The sequence below is a fragment of the Canis lupus genome, chromosome 17, assembly GCF_003254725.2.
Source record: "Canis lupus dingo isolate Sandy chromosome 17, ASM325472v2, whole genome shotgun sequence".
Taxonomy (NCBI): Eukaryota; Metazoa; Chordata; class Mammalia; order Carnivora; family Canidae; genus Canis; species Canis lupus.
In genome coordinates, this window is record NC_064259.1 from 13335998 (window position 1) to 13360866 (window position 24869).

General features: G+C 42.3%; 1 protein-coding gene across 9 annotated transcripts in view; it reads left to right on the forward strand.

The window, feature by feature from the left end:
• The window catches only part of KCNS3 (potassium voltage-gated channel modifier subfamily S member 3), a 47681-nt gene extending 23478 nt beyond the window's left edge, over positions 1 to 24203 (forward strand). For 7 of the 9 annotated variants that reach the window (XM_025454598.3, XM_025454601.3, XM_035700765.2 and 4 more), the window contains exons 2-3: positions 9781 to 9973; positions 22196 to 24203. In XM_025454598.3, coding sequence (XP_025310383.3) covers positions 22255 to 23730 — 1476 coding nt within the window. In that variant the 5' untranslated portion in view covers positions 9781 to 9973; positions 22196 to 22254 and the 3' untranslated portion in view covers positions 23731 to 24203. Of the gene's footprint in view, positions 1 to 9780; positions 9974 to 19678; positions 19793 to 21808; positions 21834 to 22195 lie in introns of those variants that run through there. The other 2 variants (XM_025454602.3, XM_049095759.1) reach the window with 2 other exon arrangements.
• Positions 24204 to 24869: the final 666 nt, after the last annotated feature.

Consider the following 24869-nt stretch of genomic DNA (forward strand, 5'->3'; position numbering starts at 1 on the left):
AAGATTTTTTTATTTTTTTTTTATTTTATTTTTTATTTTTTTATTTTTTTTTATTTTTATTTTTTTACTTTCATTTTTTTTTATTGGTGTTCAATTTACTAACATACAGAATAACACCCAGTGCCCGTCACCCATTCACTCCCATCCCCCGCCCTCCTCCCCTTCTACCGCCCCTAGTTCGTTTCCCAGAGTTAGCAGTCTTTACGTTCTGTCTCCCTTTCTGATATTTCCCACACATTTCTTCTCCCTTCCCTTATTTTCCCTTTCACTATTATTTATATTCCCCAAATGAATGAGAACATATAATGTTTGTCCTTCTCCGACTGACTTACTTCACTCAGCATAATACCCTCCAGTTCCATCCACGTTGAAGCAAATGGTGGGTATTTGTCATTTCTAATAGCTGAGTAATATTCCATTGTATACATAAACCACATCTTCTTTATCCATTCATCTTTCGTTGGACACCGAGGTTCCTTCCACAGTTTGGCTATCGTGGCCATTGCTGCTAGAAACATCGGGGTGCAGGTGTCCCGGCGTTTCATTGCATTTGTATCTTTGGGGTAAATCCCCAACAGTGCAATTGCTGGGTCGTAGGGCAGGTCTATTTTTAACTGTTTGAGGAACCTCCACACAGTTTTCCAGAGTGGCTGCACCAGTTCACATTCCCACCAACAGTGTAAGAGGGTTCCTTTTTCTCCGCATCCTCTCCAACATTTGTTGTTTCCTGCCTTGTTAATTTTCCCCATTCTCACTGGTGTGAGGTGGTATCTCATTGTAGTTTTGATTTGTATTTCCCTGATGGCAAGTGATGCAGAGCATTTTCTCATATGCATGTTGGCCATGTCTATGTCTTCCTCTGTGAGATTTCTGTTCATGTCTTTTGCCCATTTCATGATTGGATTGTTTGTTTCTTTGGTGTTGAGTTTAATAAGTTCTTTATAGATCTTGGAAACTAGCCCTTTATCTGATATGTCATTTGCAAATATCTTCTCCCATTCTGTAGGTTGTCTTTGAGTTTTGTTGACTGTATCCTTTGCTGTGCAAAAGCTTCTTATCTTGATGAAGTCCCAATAGTTCATTTTTGCTTTTGTTTCTTTTGCCTTCGTGGATGTATCTTGCAAGAAGTTACTATGGCCGAGTTCAAAAAGGGTGTTGCCTGTGTTCTTCTCTAGGATTTTGATGGAATCTTGTCTCACATTTAGATCTTTCATCCATTTTGAGTTTATCTTTGTGTATGGTGAAAGAGAGTGATCTAGTTTCATTCTTCTGCATGTGGATGTCCAATTTTCCCAGCACCATTTATTGAAGAGACTGTCTTTCTTCCAGTGGAGAGTCTTTCCTCCTTTATCGAATATTAGTTGCCCATAAAGTTCAGGGTCCACTTCTGGATTCTCTATTCTGTTCCACTGATCTATGTGTCTGTTTTTGTGCCAGTACCACACTGTCTTGATGACCACAGCTTTGTAGTACAACCTGAAATCAGGCATTGTGATGCCCCCAGATATGGTTTTCTTTTTTAAAATTCCCCTGGCTATTCGGGGTCTTTTCTGATTCCACACAAATCTTAAAATAATTTGTTCTAACTCTCTGAAGAAAGTCCATGGTATTTTGATAGGGATTGCATTAAACGTGTACATTGCCCTGGGTAACATTGACATTTTCACAATATTAATTCTGCCAATCCATGAGCATGGAATATTTTTCCATCTCTTTGTGTCTTCCTCAATTTCTTTCAGAAGTGTTCTATAGTTTTGAGGGTATAGATCCTTTACATCTTTGGTGAGGTTTATTCCTAGGTATCTTATGCTTTTGGGTGCAATTGTAAATGGGATTGACTCCTTAATTTCTCTTTCTTCAGTCTCATTGTTAGTGTATAGAAATGCCACTGACTTCTGGGCATTGATTTTGTATCCTGCCACGCTACCGAATTGCTGTATGAGTTCTAGCAATCTTGGGGTGGAGACTTTTGGGTTTTCTATGTAGAGTATCATGTCATCGGCGAAGAGGGAGAGTTTGACTTCTTCTTTGCCAATGTGAATGCCTTTAATGTCTTTTTGTTGTCTGATTGCTGAGGCTAGGACTTCCAGTACTATGTTGAATAGCAGTGGTGAGAGTGGACATCCCTGTCTTGTTCCTGATCTTAGGGGAAAGGCTCCCAGTGCTTCCCCATTGAGAATGATATTTGCTGTGGGCTTTTCATAGATGGCTTTTAAGATGTCGAGGAATGTTCCCTCTATCCCTACACTCTGAAGAGTTTTGATCAGGAATGGATGCTGTATTTTGTCAAATGCTTTCTCTGCATCCAATGAGAGGATCATATGGTTCTTGGTTTTTCTCTTGCTGATATGATGAATCACATTGATTGTTTTACGGGTGTTGAACCAGCCTTGTGTCCCAGGGATAAATCCTACTTGGTCATGGTGAATAATTTTCTTAATGTACTGTTGGATCCTATTGGCCAGTATCTTGTTGAGAATTTTTGCATCCATGTTCATCAGGGATATTGGTCTGTAATTCTCCTTTTTGGCGGGGTCTTTGTCTGGCTTTGGAATTAAGGTGATGCTCGCTTCATAGAACGAATTTGGAAGTACTCCATCTCTTTCTATCTTTCCAAACAGCTTTAGGAGAATAGGTATGATTTCTTCTTTAAACGTTTGATAAAATTCTCCTGGGAAGCCATCTGGCCCTGGACTCTTGTGTCTTGGGAGGTTTTTGATGACTGCTTCAATTTCCTCCCTGGTTATTGGCCTGTTCAGGTTTTCTATTTCTTCCTGTTCCAGTTTTGGTAGTTTGTGGCTTTCCAGGAATGCGTCCATTTCTTCTAGATTGCCTAATTTATTGGCGTATAGCTGTTCATAATATGTTTTTAAAATCGTTTGTATTTCCTTGGTGTTGGTAGTGATCTCTCCTTTCTCATTCATGATTTTATTAATTTGAGTCTTCTCTCTCTTCTTTTTAATAAGGCTGGCTAATGGTTTATCTATCTTATTAATTCTTTCAAAGAACCAACTCCTGGTTCTGTTGATCTGTTCCACAGTTCTTCTGGTCTCGATTTCGTTGAGTTCTGCTCGAATCTTTATTAGCTCCCTTCTTCTCTTGGGTGTAGGATCTATTTGCTGTTTTTTCTCTAGCTCCTTTATGTGTAAGGTTAGCTTTTGTATTTGAGTTCTTTCCAGTTTTTGAATGGATGCTTGTATTGCGATGTATTTCCCCCTTAGGACTGCTTTTGCTGCATCCCAAAGATTTTGAACGGTTGTATCTTCATTCTCATTAGTTTCCATGAATCTTTTTAATTCTTCCTTAATTTCCTGGTTGACCCTTTTATCTTTTAGCAGGATGGTCCTTAACCTCCATGTGTTTGAGGTCCTTCCAAACTTCTTGTTGTGATTTAGTTCTAATTTCAAGGCATTATGGTCCGAGAATATGCAGGGGACAATCCCAATCTTTTGGTATCGGTTCAGACCCGATTTGTGACCCAATATGTGGTCTATTCTGGAGAAAGTTCCATGTGCGCTTGAGAAGAATGTGTATTCAGTTGAGTTTGGATGTAAAGTTCTGTAGATATCTGTGAAATCCATCTGGTCCAGTGTATCATTTAAAGCTCTCGTTTCTTTGGAGATGTTTTGCTGAGAAGACCTATCGAGTATAGAAAGAGCTAGATTGAAGTCACCAAGTATAAGTGTATTATTATCTAAGTATTTCTTCACTTTGGTTAATAATTGATTTATATATTTGGCAGCTCCCACATTCGGAGCATATATATTGAGGATTGTTAAGTCCTCTTGTTGAATAGATCCTTTAAGTATGATATAGTGTCCCTCTTCATCTCTCACTACAGTCTTTGGGGTAAATTTTAGTTTATCTGATATAAGGATGGCTACCCCTGCTTTCTTTTGAGGACCATTCGAATGGTAAATGGTTCTCCAACCTTTTATTTTCAGGCTGTAGGTGTCCTTCTGTCTAAAATGAGTCTCTTGTAGACAGCAAATAGATGGGTCCTGCTTTTTTATCCAGTCTGAAACCCTGCGCCTTTTGATGGGGTCATTAAGCCCGTTCACATTCAGAGTTACTATTGAGAGATATGAGTTTAGTGTCATCATGATATCTATTCAGTCTTTGTTTTTGTGGACTGTTCCACTGAACTTCTTCTTAAAGGGGAATTTTAAGAGGCCCCCTTAAAATTTCTTGCAGAGCTGGTTTGGAGGTCACATATTCTTTTAGTTGCTGCCTGTCTTGGAAGCTCTTTATCTCTCCTTCCATTTTGAATGAGAGCCTTGCTGGATAAAGTATTCTTGGTTGCATGTTCTTCTCATTTAGGACCCTGAATATATCCTGCCAGCCCTTTCTGGCCTGCCAGGTCTCTGTGGAGAGGTCTGCTGTTACCCTAATACTCCTCCCCATAAAAGTCAGGGATTTCTTGTCTCTTGCTGCTTTAAGGATCTTCTCCTTATCTTTGGAATTTGCAAGCTTCACAATTAAATGTCGAGGTGTTGAACGGTTTTTATTGATTTTAGGGGGGGATCTCTCTATTTCCTGGATCTGAATGCCTGTTTCCCTTCCCAGATTAGGAAAGTTTTCAGCTAGAATTTGTTCAAATACATATTCTGGCCCTCTGTCCCTTTCGGCGCCCTCGGGAACCCCAATTAAACGTAGGTTTTTCTTCCTCAGGCTGTCGTTTATTTCCCTTAATCTATCTTCATGGTCTTTTAATTGTTTGTCTCTTTTTTCCTCAGTTTCCCTCTTTGCTATCAACTTGTCTTCTAGGTCACTCACTCGTTCTTCCACCTCGTTAACCCTCGTCGTTAGGACTTCTAGTTTGGATTGCATCTCATTCAATTGATTTTTAATTTGTGCCTGATTAGCTCTAAATTCTGCAGTCATGAAGTCTCTTGAGTCCTTTATACTTTTTTCTAGAGCCACCAGTAGCTGTATAATAGTGCTTCTGAATTGGCTTTCTGACATTGAATTGTAATCCAGATTTTGTAACTCTGTGGGAGAGAGGACTGTTTCTGATTCTTTCTTTTGAGGTGAGGTTTTCCTTCTAGTCATTTTGCTCAGTGCAGAGTGGCCAAAAGCAAGTTGTATTGGGAAAAAGAGAAAAAGAGAGGAGAGAAAGAAGGAAAGAAAAGAGAAAGAGAAAAAAAAAGGGGAAGAAAAAGAAAAAAAAAAAACAAAAAAAAAAAAAAAGAAGAAAAAGAGAAAGAAAAAGGAGAAAAAAAGAGGGTGGGGGAAGGAAACAAATCAAAAAGCAAAACAAATCAAAAAGCAAAACAAAACAAAAACAAAAACAAAAACAAACAAACAAAAAAAGAACCACCGGGGAGTATTTTCTGATTCTGTGTTAAGTCCCTTGGCTTCTCCTGGAAGTTGTCCGTCTAGCTGGTGTTCTGGGGGAGGGGCCTGTTGTGCTGATTTTCAGGTGTCAGCAGTTGGGGGAGCTGCTGTGCCCCTGCCGGGTGCAGGGCTCAGGGGGGGTTGTTTACCCCGTGAGGCAGCAGGAGGAACAGCCCCAGTGGCGGGGCAGCTCTGGAAACCTGGATTCAGCTCCGGCAGGAACTCCGTCTGCAGGGCCTGGAGGCTCCGGGCGGGGCCGCTGATCTGCTCAGCTGGGGCAGGAGCGTCCTCGCTGTCCTGGGCCCTCCCGGCCTCTGCCTGTCCCGGGGGAGGCGGGATCCTGGGCTGTGTCCCGGCGCCCTGTGCTCCGGAGCCTGCGCTGTTGGATTCGCGCTCCCGGGCCGCGCAGCCCCCTCCGCGGAGCCGCCGCCCGAGCCCCTTCAGCTGCTCCGGGTCCCGCCGGGTCCCGCCGTGCGCGCTGCAGCCCTTAGGGAGCTCGGCGCACTCTCCTGGGCGCGCAGTTGCTGTTACTGTCCCGGGGAGCCCGAGGGCATCCCCGCCCTCCTGGGTCCTGCTCCACCTCCCTGCAAGCCCCCTTTCCCCCGGGAAGGTCGGTGCAGCTCCTGCTCCTCCGGGACGGGGCTCTCCTGTCCTGGGGACACTCGCCCCGGCCTCAGCCCGGCTCCTCGCGGGCCCCTCCCCCTTGGAGGCCTTTGTTTCTTTACTTCTTTTTCCCCGTCTTCCTACCTTGATAGAAGCGCGAACCCTTCTCACTGTAGCATTCCAGCTGGTCTCTCTTTAAATCTCAGGCCGAATTCATAGATTTTCAGGATAATTTGAAGGTTTTCTAGGTAGTTTGGTGGAGACAGGTGATTTGGAGACCCTACTCTTCCGCCATCTTGCTCCTCCCCCAGAAACTCACTTTCAAGTGTCCCAGAGTTGATCAAACTCTAGCAAATTGACTCATAGAAACTCACAGAAAACTCAGTAAATAAACCTCTTCCTGCCTTATTACATTCCACTTATAAATATAACTAGTGGACAGAGTGGACACTCATGTTGGCAGCTCATATGCTCCCCGTTGGCGAGATGCCTGGGAACTAAAATTGCCAGGAGATGCCTCAGGGAGTCTGGAATCAGAACAAGGAGAGGTTTTTGGGTATTTAATGATACCTGAAACTCTGGGTCTAGACCCTTAACAAGCCACTCAGGATATACCCATCAGGACTGGGAGGTGCTACATCTTCAGGATGAGATGCCTTTTGCAAAGTTCTGGGCTGGGTCTTGGTAACCTACTTTGATCTTTTACACTTTCCTCCTCTGCTTCCCTTTGACCAACTGCCTTTCATTATCCATATTGATTCTTTTTAGTTAATTTACTCTTTAGTCTCGTTGCCTTGGGGGAGAGGAATTGGTTCAATAAAAATGTGTCAAGCACCATTGTGTAACAGGGATAATGAATATGAAGACTGACATTATAACACTGTCCCTAACTGGAGGCTGCCCGGTCTAGTGGGTAGATGGAGGTGACAATATTTCAGAAGAAAGTGAGCACGGCAGTAACAGGTGCACTCAGGATTCTGTGCAAGTGCATAAGACATAGACCTATTATGCAGCAGTGTCACTCAGAGTGTCTGCTTTGATCTCTCAGACACTGATTTTATAGTTTAATTTTTGGAGAGCAACCTTAATCCTGTGATTCTGAGTCCTGGGAGACAGGCATAGGGAGTTATTATTACCGCTGTATACTGTCTGCTTGTCCGTTTGATTTTCCTCATTCTGTGCCAAGATTGGATGTCAGCTCTCTGGATGATGAAAGAGGCCAATATGCCACTTAATCTCCACCTTTTCCCTCTCAATAATGGAGCAAGTCATTTTGTACATTTTTGAATGCTATAGGCAACCCACCAGGAAGTATAGCCACGCTAGAGTGCCTACCGGAAGGATGCCGCAGAGGGGGCCCCCTTTTATCATGAAGAGGATTCTACAGAGGCTAAGTGAACCTGATGTGCTGAATCACCAGCAAAGTCAGAAACCTAACTAAATTGCAAACAATACTGTCTTCTTTGGAACAGTTACACACTGATAGGGGTGGTAGGAACATAGATCATGGAACCATTTGGTGGGATTGTAAAGCAGGAAGGGGATACTGCGTTGGATGTATACATTTTTCTTTCCCAAAGCCTTGCTGGTTTGGGAAAATCCTTAACTTTCCCCAACAACTGATTTTTTTTCTTCAGTAATTAATGGATCAAAGTTGATTTTCTGTGCTGAGTGGAATCAGGCAGACTTGCCCCAGTTTGAATCCTGGCTCTGGCACCCATCAGTTTTGGGACTTTGGACAAATAGCTTCCCTGAGCTTTATGTCCCACTCATAAAATAGAGATCACAACAGTTCGCACTTTCAGTGGTTGAGAATAGAGATGAGGTGTGTGAAACTCCTGGAAGGTTCCTGACATATTGTAGGGACTCAGAAAATGCTGGTGTCATTTATGTAGAAAGATTACCCTTAGAATGAATGCCCTAGGAGGGGTGTGAATTGACATAAATTCACAACGAGAAGTATTGACTGGTATTACATCTTTTCCAGAAATCTAGGTTTTTTTGGACAGGAGTCATAGGGGTGGAAAATGAGGTGGAACATTGGCATTCTGAGTTTGGGGGGGGGGGGGCGGAGAGGAAGGGCAGCCAGGTATGTTATTAATTTATCAGACATTGATGGAGGCCCACTAGGTACCAGTTTGTGTAAAAAAAATACACTTGGCTCACCTCACAGCCTGTCCCTGGGCCAGCCCTTCTATGATGAGCCAGTGCCCAACAATGCTTAGGGTTTCTTAGAAGTGCCAAATAGCCTAAGTACTTCATTAATTTTTTTCTTCAGTAATTAATATAGTCGTATCAAAGCTGTTTGCAGTTAATTAATTATCTCCCAGCCAGATTAATCTTACCTTCCCTTAAAATGTGCTACATTTGGAAAGGTATTTGATAGGCAAAGGAAGACTATACATGTGTGCTCTACCCTTTAAAAAAAAGGCACAGCAGCATTTCTGTGTTTCAGTGGAACACAAATATTTGAGACTGACCCAATGATGTGTTGCTGGGAGCTTATGGAGGAGGAGGAGAAGGAGGAGGATTTTAGTTCCTGAATTGATTTTATTTATCCTTGTTGAGATTTCTCTACCTCTTCTGCTCAGAGTCCCATCTCAGAAATTTACTTTGCGTAGAGCTGCATTTTTTTTTTTTTCTGAATCTTTCATTGTTATTATTAGTGGTGAAAATGCACTGAAGGGTTACCCTGGCCATTGTTGGGACCAGTGTGTTCCTGCTTTACTCCCTTTCTATCGCATCCCCTTGATGTTGGTAGGATACCATTCCTTTTTATTTCATTTGGTGCTGGGCCTGGGAGCTCCTGGAGTGGGGAGGAGGGGGCAGGCGCGGCATCTTGTTTGCTAGGATAGTTCCAGGCATATCTTTAGTGATAATGAATGTTTGCTTAATGACTGACATAGCTGGAGGCATTTCCTTCATTTTCCTACTGAAGCTTGGAATCAATCTTTTCTTCTTCCTCCCCAACCACCCCTGGCCCCCTTTAGGATCTAGCATTGATTGGAAAACATGAAAATCAATGGAGAGATGCTTAGATACTAGTATAAATCTATGGGAAGGGATTGACATGAGGCAAGGCTTACCTTGTTGGGAACTGGAAACTTTTTGTTTTCCTTAATTTATTCAGACAGAGAAATGTAATTTTGTCCTTTTGTTCTCGTACAAGCTTAATCCCGCCCACCCCTCCACTCCCCCATACACACTACACACACATCCATGGACACACACCTGTTTCACCTAAGGACTCTGATCTGGCTTGTGTAGTCATTTCTGATCTGTGAAATACAACAATGGACAAATAAGACAAAATCGAATTTGGCCAGCCTTTGAAACCTATTGATTTCAAATTAGAGCAGCAGTGTTAATTCTATTAGGGCAGTCACGCTCAGAACTTGGTCTCTGAAATGGATTAAAATGTATTCATTTAGAGGTTTATAAGTATATCCTTGATGAATTAGCTGGGAAAAATAAGACTCCTAGGAGAAACTATGTGGAAAGTGAATGACTGTAGTCCTAATTCCAGTGCCTTATTTTATCTTTGCATGCTTTGTTGGCTTTGGGGTCAGTGGAGATGTTCCAAGTGTCCACTGTGGTCATGACTTAAGAGTCCTTAAGCCTGAGAGCAATTGCAAGTCAGGTCTTGGAGCTCCCTATCCATGTGTCCAGTGAGAGTGATGGTTCCATGGGGAGAGAGGAACACTACCCTCCCTGAGATGAGATGGGGCTCTAAGATATGGGTCTAATCAGTAAAATGCCCAGATCACTGAGTCTGTGTTAAAATGTCTTAGATGTGTTTCTTCCTTGGAGCTAAAACTTGACCTATGGCTTTCTCTGCAGGTGAGAGTGGATTTCCCAGTGATTGCTTTGGCTGATACAACCAGAAAACAGGATTCTTCTCTTCTTTCTGGCCACCAAATGCCTATGTGCACCACACATATACGTGAGGGAAAAAGGGCGGAGCTTCTTGGATGATGATGGACATTCTACTGGACAGGATGAGGGCAGGGAGTGTGACATCGACACCACAAGGGTAAGAGCTGCCACTCACCTTTCCTCTGGCACCATTATTAATCGGAAGGGAGAATGAGCTTTACAGTGTAGTGACAGAAATGAAGGTCACCCATCAGAGAGACTATTCTGACTAAAATTCACTGGCAGTTGGGGCAGACGAGTAAGGAAGAAGGTGAGAAAGCCAGCCTGGAAGGATTAGGTTGGATTCTTTTGGGGGATGCACCAAGCCTGCTATGGAAGACTCGGTGGTCCACATTGCCCACCTCCCCTTCTGACATTTATGGCTCCAACTTGAGGAAATAACAACTACTGTTAATTGTGATATGATTTCGTTTGTGTCCATTTACGTCAGTCTGGCTTAAAATGGGCCGTGGAGCCAGGTGGGTAAGTCTGGCTCAGGTCACAGATTGTGGGCTTCTTGGAAGTACTTGGCCTGGAGACACATTTTGTCTGGGCCACATAATGTTGAACACATGTTGGATCAATTCTAATTATTTTTTTGATTTTTAAAATTTTTAAAAAGATTTAATTTATTTAAGAGAGAGAAAGTGAGTTAGAGAAGAGAGCACAAGCAGGGGGAGGGGCGGAGGGAGAAGCAGACTGGCCGCTGAGCAGGGAGACTTGATGTGGAGCTCTGATCCCTGAGCCCTGGGATCGTGACCTGAGCTGAAGGCAGATACTTAATTGACTGAGCGACCTGCAGCGTCCCAGATCAATTCTAATTAAACTTGAGATATCCCACATAAAAATCAGGATTTCAAGGTGAGATACGTGTGTACTGGCTCTCGGTTCCCGCAAAGGACTCTGGTACTGAGTGGCCTCTGCCTCTGGATAGTTCACCACAGTCCCAACCAACCCGCTTCATTTGTTTAACTTCCTTGTTTCGCCGCTGGAAGCATTTCATTTCACTTTGTTGGGTCCAGATCATTCTGCTAGCTTTTTGACAAAAATAGTGATAGCCTTTTAATTCTTCTGGACAAAAGTGAGTATCTTTCACTAGATTATGGCAGAAATTAGCATATGGGGCTGAGACTGTAGAGGTGGCAATACACGATTCCTTCCATCGAACAGCTGAGGGTATAAAGGACAGCAGTAGTCAGACCTGGGGGGTCGGGGGTTAAGGAGAACTGTAAAAACATTATACTATCTGATGGTGGGTGCTAAAATAATTGTGTACTGGGGACTGTTGGGAGAAGATGAGAGGGGTGAAGAAGCGGGTTTGTCCAAAACTCCCTCCCCTGGACACCAGCGTGAGCATGTGTTTGTGGGTTCCTCCATATAACGTGACTCCTTATAGGGTACCTCCAGGAGAGTTAAGGCTCCCTTCTTGTGATCTATCCACATTTTTCCTGTTTCAGGTTGGAAATCCTCCATCTGTGATTTTTTGCTTTTTACAAATAGGGCAGATTTCTGGCCACTTGCCTCACCAAGTCACTTAGCCTTCCAAGTGGCCTCTGCTTGGAGATGAGCTGTATAAATGACAGGATCCCTGGAGTTTCTAGGGAGGAGCAGCCACACTAAATAGGGAATGACTACTATCATAATACTGTTCCAGGTGAGGAGAGCTGCCTCTTTTCCAGAAGGCTCTTGGAAGTTTCAGGTATTCTTTTTTTTTTTTTAATATATATTTTTAAAGATTTTATTTATTTATTCATGAGAGACAGAGCAAGAGAGAGAGGGAGAGGCAGAGACAGAGGCAGAGGGAGAAGCAGGCTCCATGCAGGGAGCCTGATGTGGGACTTGATCCCGAGTCCCCAGGATCACAACCTGGGCCAAAGGCGGCGCTAAACCGCTGAGCCACCCGGGCTGCCCAGTTTCATGTATTCTATATGCTGGCTCTGGGCGTGACCTTTTAGATGTCTCATAAGCAGACCTTCATTTCCTAGAATTGCACTATTTTAGCTGCTCTAACAACATTGATGCAGGAAGGCCTGAACCAGGGAACACCAGCATCTCTGTGTCTAAGTCCACATAGAGTGGGCTATGCCATGCCAGTGACATTTCGCCATGCTCTCTGCTCTTCTCTGGCCTGTCATTAAGGTTTTCTTTTCCTTACACATTAGCCACACCGGTGCATGGGGAGAAGGTGCCTGGTGGGAACACCTCTGTCCATGGGTGTGGGTTGACTTTAGATATCTAATTCTGTTTACATGTGCTTGTTGTTGTTGTTGTTTTTTAAGATTTTATTTATTTATTATTTGACACAGGGAGAGAGTATGAGTGAGCACAAGCAGAGGGAGGAGCAGAGGGAGAGGGAGAGGGAGAAGCAGGTTCCCCACTAAGCAGGAAGCCCCATGCAGAGTTGGATCTCAGGAACGCAGGACCATGACCTGAGCTGAAGGCAGATGCTTGACCGGCTGAGCCACCCAGGTACCCCAACATCTGCTTGGTTTTGTTTGGAATATTCTCACGTGCCATGGGTAGAAATAAAATTTAACATGACCTACCCTTTTAAAAAAACATTAGGGGCAGCACGGGTGGCTCAATGGCTTAGTGCCACCTTCAACCCAGGGCGTGATCCTGGAGACCAGATGGAGTCCCAAGTTGGGCTACCAGCATGGAGCCTGCTTCTCCCTCTGCCTGTGTCTCTGCCTCTCTCTCTCTCTCTCTCATGAATAAATAAATAAAATCTTAAAAAAAATTAGTTATTTTTCTTTTAAATTTAATGGGATGAAATGCAGCTCTTAGAAGATCGTCCCAAAAAGGTGGCACTATTAATTCCAAAAAATGCCGTATCTTTTTTTTTTTTTTATTTGATGGAAGGATTAATGCAGATTTTGGACAAGTGGGAGGGCAGAAGGAGTCTAGGTTTTTATTTACATTTATGCAATAATGGAAAGAGGTGGTTCTGACCAATCAAAAGACCGACTTGCATTTGTTAGGCTTCTGTTACTTTTCTGAGCAAAGCAAGAGCATTAGCAGAGCCACTCAGGCACACGTGTGCATGTATATTTGTCAGCCTTGAAAAGACACAGTTCTGAGAGTATTTTTTAAGTGAGTTGGAGAGCATAAAGCAGAAAGGGAGGGAAGTGGACTACAAAGAGGTGAGTAAGAGGTTAATGGCTTTGAAAAAGCCTTTTACAGGGTGCCACTCGGAGGGGAGTAGATCAATGCAGTTCTTCTTTTAAGCTGCCAGCGAATATCTTGGATTTTTGACATCTTTTTCTTTTCAATCCTGTAAACACCAAGAGGCACAAGGTGGCCAAATACAGTATACAGTGTTTGCGCCATGAGTAATTTGGGTTGATAGTAGGCAGGGGAGAGTGACATGGTGAGCCATGCTCTTCTTGAGAAAAAGAATGAAAATAGCATTTGATTTTTCAACTTGGTGGCCCCATGCCTTTTGTGTTCCTGGACACACCTGATTGGAGACCCCATGAGTCCTCAGCATGCTGATACCAAGTCCCCTACTAAAGACTATAGCACTCTTTAATAAGGATGATGAAAAACGAGGTAAATTCAAAGATCAGCCCTCCTCTCACTTAAAAAACTTGAAGGACTCATATTCGAGGCATAGTGGAGAGAGTGCTACATAAAAGCTAGATAATGTTGGTCAGACTCTGTGTGTTGAATGTCCCTCTTTGCAACATGGGGTATAAGATTGACCCCTTAGGACTGTTAAAGAATTAAAAGAAATTATTCATTCATTCAGTGATGCTTTCTCATCGCCTCCTAGTGCCCGGGTACTGCCTGGGTTGCTGGGAATCCAAGGGTGGACAGTAGTGCATAAGAAAGCACTTACTACAGTGCGTGGCCTGAAAAAAGGCTTAGTAAATTTTTCTTGAAACAGTTTTGATGGGGAATTTTGACATGTACAAAAATAGGGAGACTAATACATTAAACTTACATACCCATCACCCAGCTGAACAGTGATCAATTTATGACCATATCTTGTATGAACAGATACATCTCCCCCACTGCCCCCCAACCCCCTACCTCCTGGCTCTGTCACCTCCCTTTCATGGATTATTTTGAAATGGATCCCAAACGTGGTAGAATTTTATCTGTAAAATTGTAGTATATATTTTCAAAGATAAGGATTCTTTTAAAAAGCAGAATGCCAATACCATCAGCACATTGAAAAATGAACAATAATTCTTTTATCAAGTATCTCTTTGGTACCCAAATGTCCCTGTTTTTATATATATTTTTTAAGCATTTGGCTAGTTAAAAATCAGGATTCATACAAAGCCCACACATTGGATCTATTTGGTACGTCGCTTATCTGGTCTGTGCTGTTTGTCCTGTAGTTTTCCCTCAGTCTGGATTTTGCTGTGTCATCGCACATGTTCCTCTGAAATCTCTATCTGATTTCAAATGGCAGATCTAGACTCTCCATAAAATTCAGGCCTGATTTTTTGTTGTTGTTGAAATTCTGCAGAATTGTGTATATAAACTCCCATCAAGAGGCATGTCATGTCTTGTTTCTTTCTGTTACTTGAGGCTTGATCAGCTGGCTGGGGTATTGTCATTCTGATGTGGCTGTGATAAAGTGCCCCATCAGCTTTTTATCTGGGTTTTAGCAGCCTACGTCCATTATTTCCTGATGACTTGCAAAATAGAGAGATTTTAATTCTCTCATTCCTTCTTCATTAGCTGGGATCCTTTTTAAATAAAATCACAGTTTTATTGAGATATACTTCACTTACAATAAAATTTATAAAATGCATAATCCGGTGGTTCTTAATATATTCATAAAGCTGTACAGCCATCTAATTCCAGAACATTTTTATCACCCCCAAAAGAAACACATACCTATTTGGTCACACCCTAGTCTCTCTTCCTCCTAACCCCTAGCAACCGCTAATCTGTTTTCTATGGTTTGCTTATTCTAGATATTTCATATAAACGGAATCATACAGTATGTGGCGTTTTTTGGTCTGTCTTCTGTTTTCAAAGTTCATCCATCTTGTAGTTTCAGTGTTCCATTCCTTCTTATGGCCAAATAAGATTCTATCCATTCAATGGATAGAATGGATCAACAAAACAACATCCTCAGTTAATGGACGTGGATATTTGGGTTGTTTTCCCTCTTTGGCTAATAGGAATAATGCTGCCATGAACAGTAATGTGTACGTTTTGTTTGAACATATGTTTTCAGTTCTCTCAGAAATATGCTTAGAAGTGGAATTGTCGGATCATATGCTAATTCTGTGTTTAACTTTTTCAGAAATGGGCTCAACTGTTTTCCAACATGGCTGTACCATTTTACATTACCCTGGATAATATAGGAGGGTCCTGATTTCTGCATATCCTCACTAATGGTTGCATTATAGTAAATTGCTTATATTATTATTATTAGATCATTATCAGATAAATGATTTGCAAATATTTTCTTCCATCATGGGGGTTGTCCTTTCATTTTCTTGTTACTTGTCCTTTGACTTGATAGTGTCCTTTGAAGCGCAACATTTTTTAATTTTGATGAAGTCTGTTTATCTATTTTTCTTTTTATTGCATTGTGATTTTGGTTTCATATCTGAGAAGTCATTTTAATCCAAGGTCACAAAAATGTATGCCTGTGTTTTCTTATGAGTGTTTTATTGTTTTGGCATCTATATTTAGGTTTCTGATCAACTGATAAATTAATTTTTATATATGATGTGAGGTAGGCATCCAGTTTTATTCTTTTGCATGTGGCTATCCAATTTTCCCAATACCATTTATTGAAAAGATTATTCTTTCCCTGTTGAATTGTCTTGACATCCTTGTTGAAAATCAGTTGACTGTAAATATGGACTTATTTCTGGATTTCTTAATTCTGTTTTCTTGATCTACCTGTCTATCCTGTGCCAACTCTACCCTGTCTTAATTACTGTAGCTTTGTAGCAGGTTTTAAAATCAGGAAGTATGAGTCTTCTGACTTTGTTTTCTTTCAAGATTATTTGGCTATTTTGGGTTTCTTGTACTTCCATAGGAATTTTATAATCAGCTGTCAATTTCTGAAAAGAAAAAGGCAGCAAATATTTGGATAGGAATTGTGTTGAATCTAATTAATTTGGGGAGTACAGCTATTCGGGGGTGTCTTTACATTTATTTATGTCTTCTTTTATTTCCTTCAACAGTATTTTGTAGTTTTGGCACAAATTTTTACCACTTTTGTTAAATTTATTCTTAATAAATTTTGATGCTATTATAACTGGAATTGTTTTTTAAATTTCATATTTTGGCTTTCTCATTGCTAGTGTATAGGAATATAATTGATTTTTGTATATTGATTTCATATTCTGCAACAATGATGACTTTATTATTAGTTCTAATATTTTTTATGTATTCCATAGGATTTTCTGTATACATGATCGTGCCATCTACAAATAGAGATAGAATTTTGGAACTTAATTGCTGGGTACATCTATATTTATAATTTTTATGTCTTCTCAATTGATTATTTTTATAAAATGTTCTTTGGCTCTGGTAATAATTTCTGTCTTAAATTTTATTTTATGTGGCATCAGTATAGTCAATGCTGCTCTCTTGATTACAATTTTCATGCTTTTACTTTCAAACTCTTTGTGTTTTTCAATATAAATATATATTTTCTAGTATACTATTTTAATTGTTTCTGTTACTATTATTTTTGAGTTATTAGAATATTTTTGTAAGGAAAAATTTCCCTTTTTAACTACTATATGGTTCTTCTAAGGTATAATTCATACAGGAAAACAGGATAAATGTTTGATTTTCTTTTTTTTCTCCTCACACTCCAGAAGAGTGAGTTGATACTCTAATAGCCCCCAAAGAGGACCAATGTATTTGTTTCTTTCTTTAAAAAAATATTATTATGAACTCAGAGATTTTAACATATTTGACATAGTCCAGTCCATCGGAGATTTTTAAAAAATTTTTTTCTGAGTCCTTTTGATTCTTTCCCTGTCCTTGTTGATAGCTTCCTTGTTTTCTAATATAACATGATAGGCCAGGCTTATCTTGGGTATTTCTTACCCCAGACCAGGGATTGGCTATTTCTCTAAGGAGCCCTTGTTTTAGTGAGAAATTGTATTTTAATGCTCCAATCTGCACAAACTTGAGATGTTCATTGCTCTTGACTTGGCCTCTTCAGTTGGGTTCCCAGGGAAATAGCCTGAGGCAGAGATTTATGTGTAGGTTTGTTAGGAGGTGCCCTTGGGACCAATACCAGCCAGAAATGAAGGAAGGAGAATCAGGCAAGGAGAAGAGTTGAACTGTGACGAGGTTGGATCAGAAATCTTAGTTGATCCTCTGGGAATTCTGGAGCTGGGTTCCTACCTTGAGAAAAAGGCGCTGAGTCTTTACAGCCCCCTCATATACATAAGTCACTGGATATGAACTAACCAGAGAAAAGAGTATGACCTTGGGCAAGATAGCTCTCTTTGGCTGAGAGTGATTCCCAAAGAGGGATTTAATTGAGAGCCCTTTGCTATTAACACTTTCATCAGGTGTGAGAATGAGTGGCTCAGTCCTAAAGGGGAGATATAAGTGATGCCTCACAGCATCCCCTAGAGCTGTTCACTTTGTTCTAGGCTCTTTCAGTGAAAATAAAATTTTCTTTTAGGAAAAGTTAATTTATCAGTTCATAATGCTATTTTCTTTCTTCCTTTTTTTAAAGGTTTTATTTATTCATGAGACACAGAGAGAGAGAGAGAGAGAGAGAGAGAGAGGCAGAGACACAGGCAGAGGGAGAAGCAGGGAGCCCGATGTGGGACTCCATCCCAGGTCTCCAGGATCAGGCCCTGGGCTGAAGGTGGCGCTAAACCGCTGAGCCATCTGGGCTGTCCATCTTTCTTCCTTTTTTAAAAAAGATTCTATTCATTTATTTGAGAGGGAGAGAGAAAGGGAGAGGGGAGAGATATATAGAGAGAGCGAGCGCTAGAGCACAAAAGCAGGGAGAGGGGGAAGCAGACTCCCTGCTGAGCAGGGAGCCCAATATGGGGCTCGATTACAGGACCCTGAGATCATGACCTGAGCCAAAGGCAGATGCTCAACTGACTGAGCCACCCAAGTGCCCCAATAATGCTATTTCCAATTCAAATTTAGGATCACTGGATTTTTATTTAATTTCTTTGATTTTTATATTTGTGTATTTTCTTTAGTTTGGCACTCAAAACCTTGAAGGTTCTTCATAACATAAACATAATTATTTATTTGCTTTGCCCTATGTGTGTGTGCAGAAAAGCTGTAGAATAATTATACCAATATGAATACTAAAATTATCTCAAGATTTCTGTGGTTTATTTGTCCTAGGAATGTATACCACTATGGCTGTACAAATTATTAAAATTATATTTTAAAAATCTGCAAATAATTTATCTCTCTGAGGTTAATGACCCACTTGATACACAGCAATGTTAAATTTTTAGGGATTGTCTTTTTCTTTTTTATTTAATTTTGTTTCATAATTATGTAAAACATTTACACTGATTCCCAAGTCCAGCTTCCAACACTGTCGCCTCTACCCTATTCCCCCTCTTCCCATACAGGGAAGCAGTTTGTTCATTTTCAATTTGTCCTTCTGCTGTTTCTTTTTCTCTTTGTAAGCATGTGTGTATGTGTGTATACGTATGTTTATGTATATGGATGAATATATACGCACATATTTTCCCTCTACTTAAGTAATATATCCTAGAAATCTCTCCATTGCATATATAGAGATAGACCCTAGTTTATTTAGCCAGTCTTCTATTGATGGATATTTGGATTGTTTCCAGTTATGCAAGTGTTTTGAATTTTTGTCTGTCTCTCTTTGAGAGAGATTTCTAGAAGAGAGATTGCTGGAGCAAAGGGTAAGTGCCTATACAGTTTTGCTTGTCAAATTCCCCTCCACATTCTCTTCCAAAAGGGTTCTCCTTCATTTTGCATCCCACTGCCCCTGTTCTCTCCCCTGCTTCCCCACAGACTCATTAATAGAGCATGCAGTTCAATTTTTGGATTACAGATCACATGAACATGCATATAGAAAATGCTGTAATGTCTTTAAAGTTTATTTATGTACTTATGAATACACATATAAATATGTATATGCTTACATATATAAAGAAATGTATATTATAAATGAATTATAAATGTGTCATTCGTATATATCATAAATATACATAGGTATGTATAAATATACCTTTGATCTAGTAAATGTTTTCTGGATAGGAGTAAATGGATGGCTGTTAAATAGATGCTGGTCTGAAATAGGAATCATAGAAATAATGATGCTCAGTATCTGCCTTTCTTTCTTTATGTCACTTTTGGATGTGTGAGGCAGCATGCTGTAGGAAGCCCTGGAGTCGGTAGGGCTTGCACCTCTGATCTAACCCTTAAGAGCTGTACTATGCCCACTCATCTCCTCTGATCCTGCCTCCTCATTGGCAAAATCCCAGGGTGGTAGTGAGGGCCAAATGACAGAAGGAATGTTTGTAATTGGCAAGGAATGGTCTGCATGCCGGGGAACCCAGCTACAGAAGGTAGAGGTGGAACTCCTTCTTTCCTGCCTCCTGTCGGCTCCTGTGGGATAGACACAGGCAAGGAAACCAACCTCAGCCTCTGGCCACCATGCCTTGGAAAGTCTCAGCTTGGACACCGAGTTCAAGCATTCGATCTGATCCAGAGATGCTTTCCTTTTTTCTCTCTGCTGAAGGCCCCACAACAAGCAGCCCCTTATTTTATGATGTATATTGCTTTTCTGATTAGACTTTGTGACATGAATGGGCCTCATAGTGGGCTCTCTTTCACCAGCATAGAATGATTAAAAAGCAAGGAGGACAGAGTAGGAAGACTGACATGAAGGGTGATAACAGTGTTCTTTCGAAAAGTGACTGCAGGGTGCCCAGGAAATGGATGACACACTCTCTGATTATGAGACCATCTTCTGCAGGTGGGTCATGAAGACAGACACTGGTGTTCTATCACTGTGGCTCTCCAGAATAGCCGCCATGAAAAATAAGCCACCCGAAGAAAATGTCCATTAAAATCTTCATGCCAGCTTAGCTAAAACTAGCTCCTTGGAACGGTTTACTACTATACTGGCCATGAGCACAAGCCTGCTTTCAGGGATCTGAGGTTCCATAAATATTTGGACCAAGACATGAGCTCTGATTTAGGCCCTTCAAAGAAGATATCTAGCTAAAAATAGAAAGCTGAGGCAGAAAAAAACCCAAGTATTTTGAAGAGGTCAGCAAACCTTTTAACTGGTATGTCAAGCTCTGCTATGGTCTCTGGTTTCATGGGAACACACTCATGGGAACACATTCAGTTAGTGTCTCGAGAGCAAATGTCCATGCATGCTTTGTGACAGTAGGCTTCCTACTCGGGGTGGATGACAGAGGGCTGGACTTTGAGGCTGTGTCCTCTGGTGTGTTCCTCAGAGGTGGAATCTCTTGTCTCGCTTATAGCCTTGGCTTTTCATAAGCATAGGGGCAAAAAATTTCTTCCTGACTTTTTTGCCTCCTCTGATCGTGTCACCACATCAGCCACCTGCACAGAGTAGAAAATGCATCTTCCATTTGCCTTTCCACTTTCCTGTTCTATTTTTCAAGTCACCAAGTGCTGCTGAGTCAACATTAGAAACTTTTCTTGATTTTTGTCACTTCTTTATACACACCACTGCTGTATGAGTTGGGGCCTCTCCCTTCCTCTCATCTGTTCTGTTGCAGCCCAGTCTCCTTGACCCTGGCCTTTGCCCCCCCAGCAAATTCCCACACTGCCGTCAGCAGTTCTTTCTAGGTCACAGTCACAGAGAAGACGGTGTTCAATCACTGATTAAGACCATTTAGTGGTCTTGCCTACAGGTAAAGTCCAGACTCTGTAGACTGATATACATGATTCCTCCCAGTCTGGCTTCTGTCCACCCTTTCTTGCCCGCTGTTGGGAATGCCCTTTCCCCTCATGTGGTCAACTCTGCTTGAACCTTTAGCGTTTGAGCCAAATATAACCAATAACAAGGGTCAATGCTCTTTTCTCAAAAATGCCAAAGCTGCTTGCCTCATTTCTGTTATAGCACTTCCCACATTGGATTACTGGATTATAATCCGGGAGAAAGTGGCGGAGAGGGAGTATGTAGTGGAAATATAATGGGTTTGGGGCTAATCAAGCCTGGGTTTAAATCTTGACTCTACCATTTATCTATCCTGTGATCTTTGACTCAACCTCTCTGAGTATCCATTTTTCTGTACACCTTCTGTAAAGTGTTAGAAGGATGAGATGATATCATGTCTACAAAGCATCTAATAGTATCCTGTAGGAGCTTAGTATTTGACAATCTCCTACCTTTGATCTGCACCATTTGCTCTGAGGAAGCACCGTTGTGTTGAGTGATGGTTAAAAGCTATTACTTTCTCTCTGAGAAATAGATCTGGTGCATCCCAGTTTGTGTCACAACTAGAAACAGGCAGTATGGGCTGGACCAGTATAGAATTGGTATCTATGGAGCAATTGGGAGTGTGTAGGGGACGGTCTATGAAGAGAGGAAGCAGGTGGGAGAGAAGCCCGTTTGTGTCAGGAAACTGATAGTGCAATTAACTTATGGAGGTTTTCCCAAGTCACTTTCTTCCCTGTGGAAGTACCTGAAACACCATCCCATTAAGTGTAACTATATCTTTAAGATGTAGGGGACTTAAGGACAGGGAGATAATTATATCCTCTTGATTGTCCGCATCCAAACATAGGGATAGGGCTTTCTCTTAAAGGAGTGACACATGGGAGAAGGGGGAAAGCTGTAGGAGCCGAGCCCCCAGTCATGTGTGGGTTGGGGGTGGGGGTCAGAGCAGAGGGGAGAGCTGTTTGTGAGGGTGCATGATTGAGCCCTGGGCGCAGGGAGAGGGGAGCTACGAGCCAGGCGGCAACCAGCCTGTCACGTCTGGACCGAGCATTCCCAAATGCAGAAGCCTCGTGCTTGAGACTGGAGATGCTTGTATTGTGTAAGTGATCCATGCATTGCTTTTTTTTTTAGGGGGGGGGGAGGTGGGGAGGCGGGTGGTAACTTTTAGATGCTTAGCAAAATAAAAAAAAGAGGAATTCAGGTTCGTGAAAATAATCTGGCAGTCTTCTGTTTCCGAAAACCATGGATCTCCCAAGCCCAGTTTTTGAAAAACAACCTGTTTTGTCTTGATTTCCTCCGAGTCCGAATGCATAATGCTGTATCCCTTACTCTTTTTTTGTCTTTTTGTCCCCTTTCCTGCTCTGCTCTCCGTGCAGCCCATCATCCCGGAAAGGGCAGATTAAAAATAAGCCTGGCAAGGCCCGGTGGGACAGTGCTAATGCCGTCTTGTGCTCCTTCCAGGTGCAGCGTGAACTGCCTCATCTCCCTTCCCGTCCAGCTCCCTGCCTCCCGTATCCACCATGGTGTTTGGTGAGTTTTTCCATCGCCCCGGACAAGACGAGGAACTTGTCAACCTGAACGTGGGGGGCTTTAAGCAGTCCGTGGACCAAAGCACCCTGCTGCGGTTTCCGCACACCAGACTGGGAAAGCTGCTCACCTGCCACTCGGAAGAGGCCATCCTGGAGCTGTGTGATGACTACAGCGTGGCCGACAAGGAGTACTATTTCGATCGGAACCCCTCCTTGTTCAGATACGTCCTGAATTTTTATTACACGGGGAAGCTGCACGTCATGGAGGAGCTGTGCGTGTTCTCCTTCTGCCAGGAGATCGAGTACTGGGGCATCAACGAGCTCTTCATCGACTCCTGCTGCAGTAATCGCTACCAGGAGCGCAAGGAGGAAAACCACGAGAGGGACTGGGACCAGAAGAGCAACGACGTGAGTACCGACTCCTCCTTCGAAGAGTCGTCTCTGTTTGAGAAGGAGCTGGAGAAGTTTGAGCAGCTGCGATTTGGTCAGCTCCGGAAGAAGATCTGGATTCGAATGGAAAACCCCGCCCACTGCCTGTCTGCCAAGCTCATTGCCATCTCGTCCTTGAGCGTGGTGCTGGCCTCCATTGTGGCCATGTGTGTCCACAGCATGTCGGAGTTCCAGAACGAGGATGGGGAGGTGGATGACCCCGTGCTGGAAGGCGTGGAGATCGCGTGCATCGCTTGGTTCACTGGCGAGCTTGCCATTCGGCTGGTTGCTGCCCCCTGTCAAAAGAAATTCTGGAAGAACCCTCTGAACATAATTGACTTCGTCTCCGTTATTCCCTTCTATGCCACCTTGGCCGTTGACACCAAGGAGGAGGAGAGTGAGGACATTGAGAACATGGGCAAGGTGGTCCAGATCCTCAGGCTTATGAGGATTTTCCGAATTCTCAAGCTTGCCCGGCACTCGGTAGGACTTCGGTCTCTAGGGGCCACGCTGAGACACAGCTACCATGAAGTCGGGCTGCTGCTTCTCTTTCTCTCTGTGGGCATTTCCATCTTTTCTGTGCTCATCTACTCTGTGGAGAAAGATGAGCACACGTCCAGCCTCACCAGCATCCCCATCTGCTGGTGGTGGGCCACCATCAGCATGACTACTGTGGGCTATGGAGACACCCACCCAGTCACCTTGGCCGGGAAGCTTATCGCCAGCACGTGCATCATCTGTGGCATCTTGGTGGTGGCCCTTCCCATCACCATTATCTTCAACAAGTTTTCCAAGTACTACCAGAAGCAGAAGGATATTGACGTGGACCAGTGCAACGAGGACCCACCAGAGAAGTGTCAGGAGCTACCTTACTTCAACATTAGGGATATTTATGCACAGCGGATGCACGCCTTCATTACCAGTCTCTCTTCTGTCGGAATCGTGGTGAGCGATCCCGATTCCACAGATGCTTCGAGCATTGAAGACAACGAGGATGTCTATAACACAGCATCCTTGGAAAATTGCACAGCAAAATGAGCGGGGACGTTCGTGCCTGTTATCTTGTGTCCCTTCCTAATGTTAGGTTAACACAGCTTTATAAACCTCAATGGGTTCGTTAAAATCATTTAATTCTCAGGGTGTACCTTTCAGCCATAGTTGGACATTCATTGCTCCAAAATGATAGAATCTTCTTTATTTTTCTCAGTGAAGTGAATTAAATGCCTTGTTCTGAAATTTATTTTTTACAAGAGAGTTGTGATAGGATTTTGGAAAAAAGGTAAACGGTATCGGGTGGGATTTATTGCTACGGCTTCTGTATCATTCTGTGTTTGTCATCTACTCACATTGAGCTAACTGTAAATTACTGACAAGTAGAATCAAAGGCCCAGCTGACTGAAGACTACATGCATGTAAGATCCACAAAATGAGACAATGCATGTAAATCCATGTTCATGTTCTAGACATGGAAACTAGAAGCCTAATAAACTTGCCTAATTCAGTATGGAGAATGTCTTGGTTGTATGTGTTGATGTCAAGTAAGTACATTGAGTATGTTCACAAGTGGTTTGGAAGGGACATGCTCTTTGGAGTATCAAGAGTCTTTTCTGTTCTTTTCTGGATTTTGAGTAAACCTTAATGATGGGCTAGTTCTTTTGTTTAGTAGACTGGTGGTAGTTGGCAGGGAGAAGGACCAGGTCTGAGACAAAACCAGGCTGTCCCGTGTAAACTGATTAAACATGTACACGTTTAGGACATACTCAAGGTAGCATATATGAATGAAGCATGTGCCCTTACAGTTAAACTTCCGGGATGTATTTTGTATTTTATAATTTCTCCTGCTGAGATAACATCTCATCACCTGAAAATTACGCAGAACAGAGTGAACCCCCACACTCACAGGCAGCAATACACTCAGTGAGTAGAAGAAAGGAGAAATGCTGCACACACACACAGATGTGATTAACTATGGCCAGAGGAGTGAAGCTTTAATCACTGGAGAGCGTGATGCCACCAACTATAACATGAGCCACCGTTTGAAAATAGCTTTCGAGACAGTAATGTCTGCATCTTATATAAAAGCCCCTCACAATGAAAGAAAACATACATACTCATTTCCAGAGCAGGGACAGAGCAATTCTATCCCATGTGGAGAGAATTTAGCTCACATCTTAATT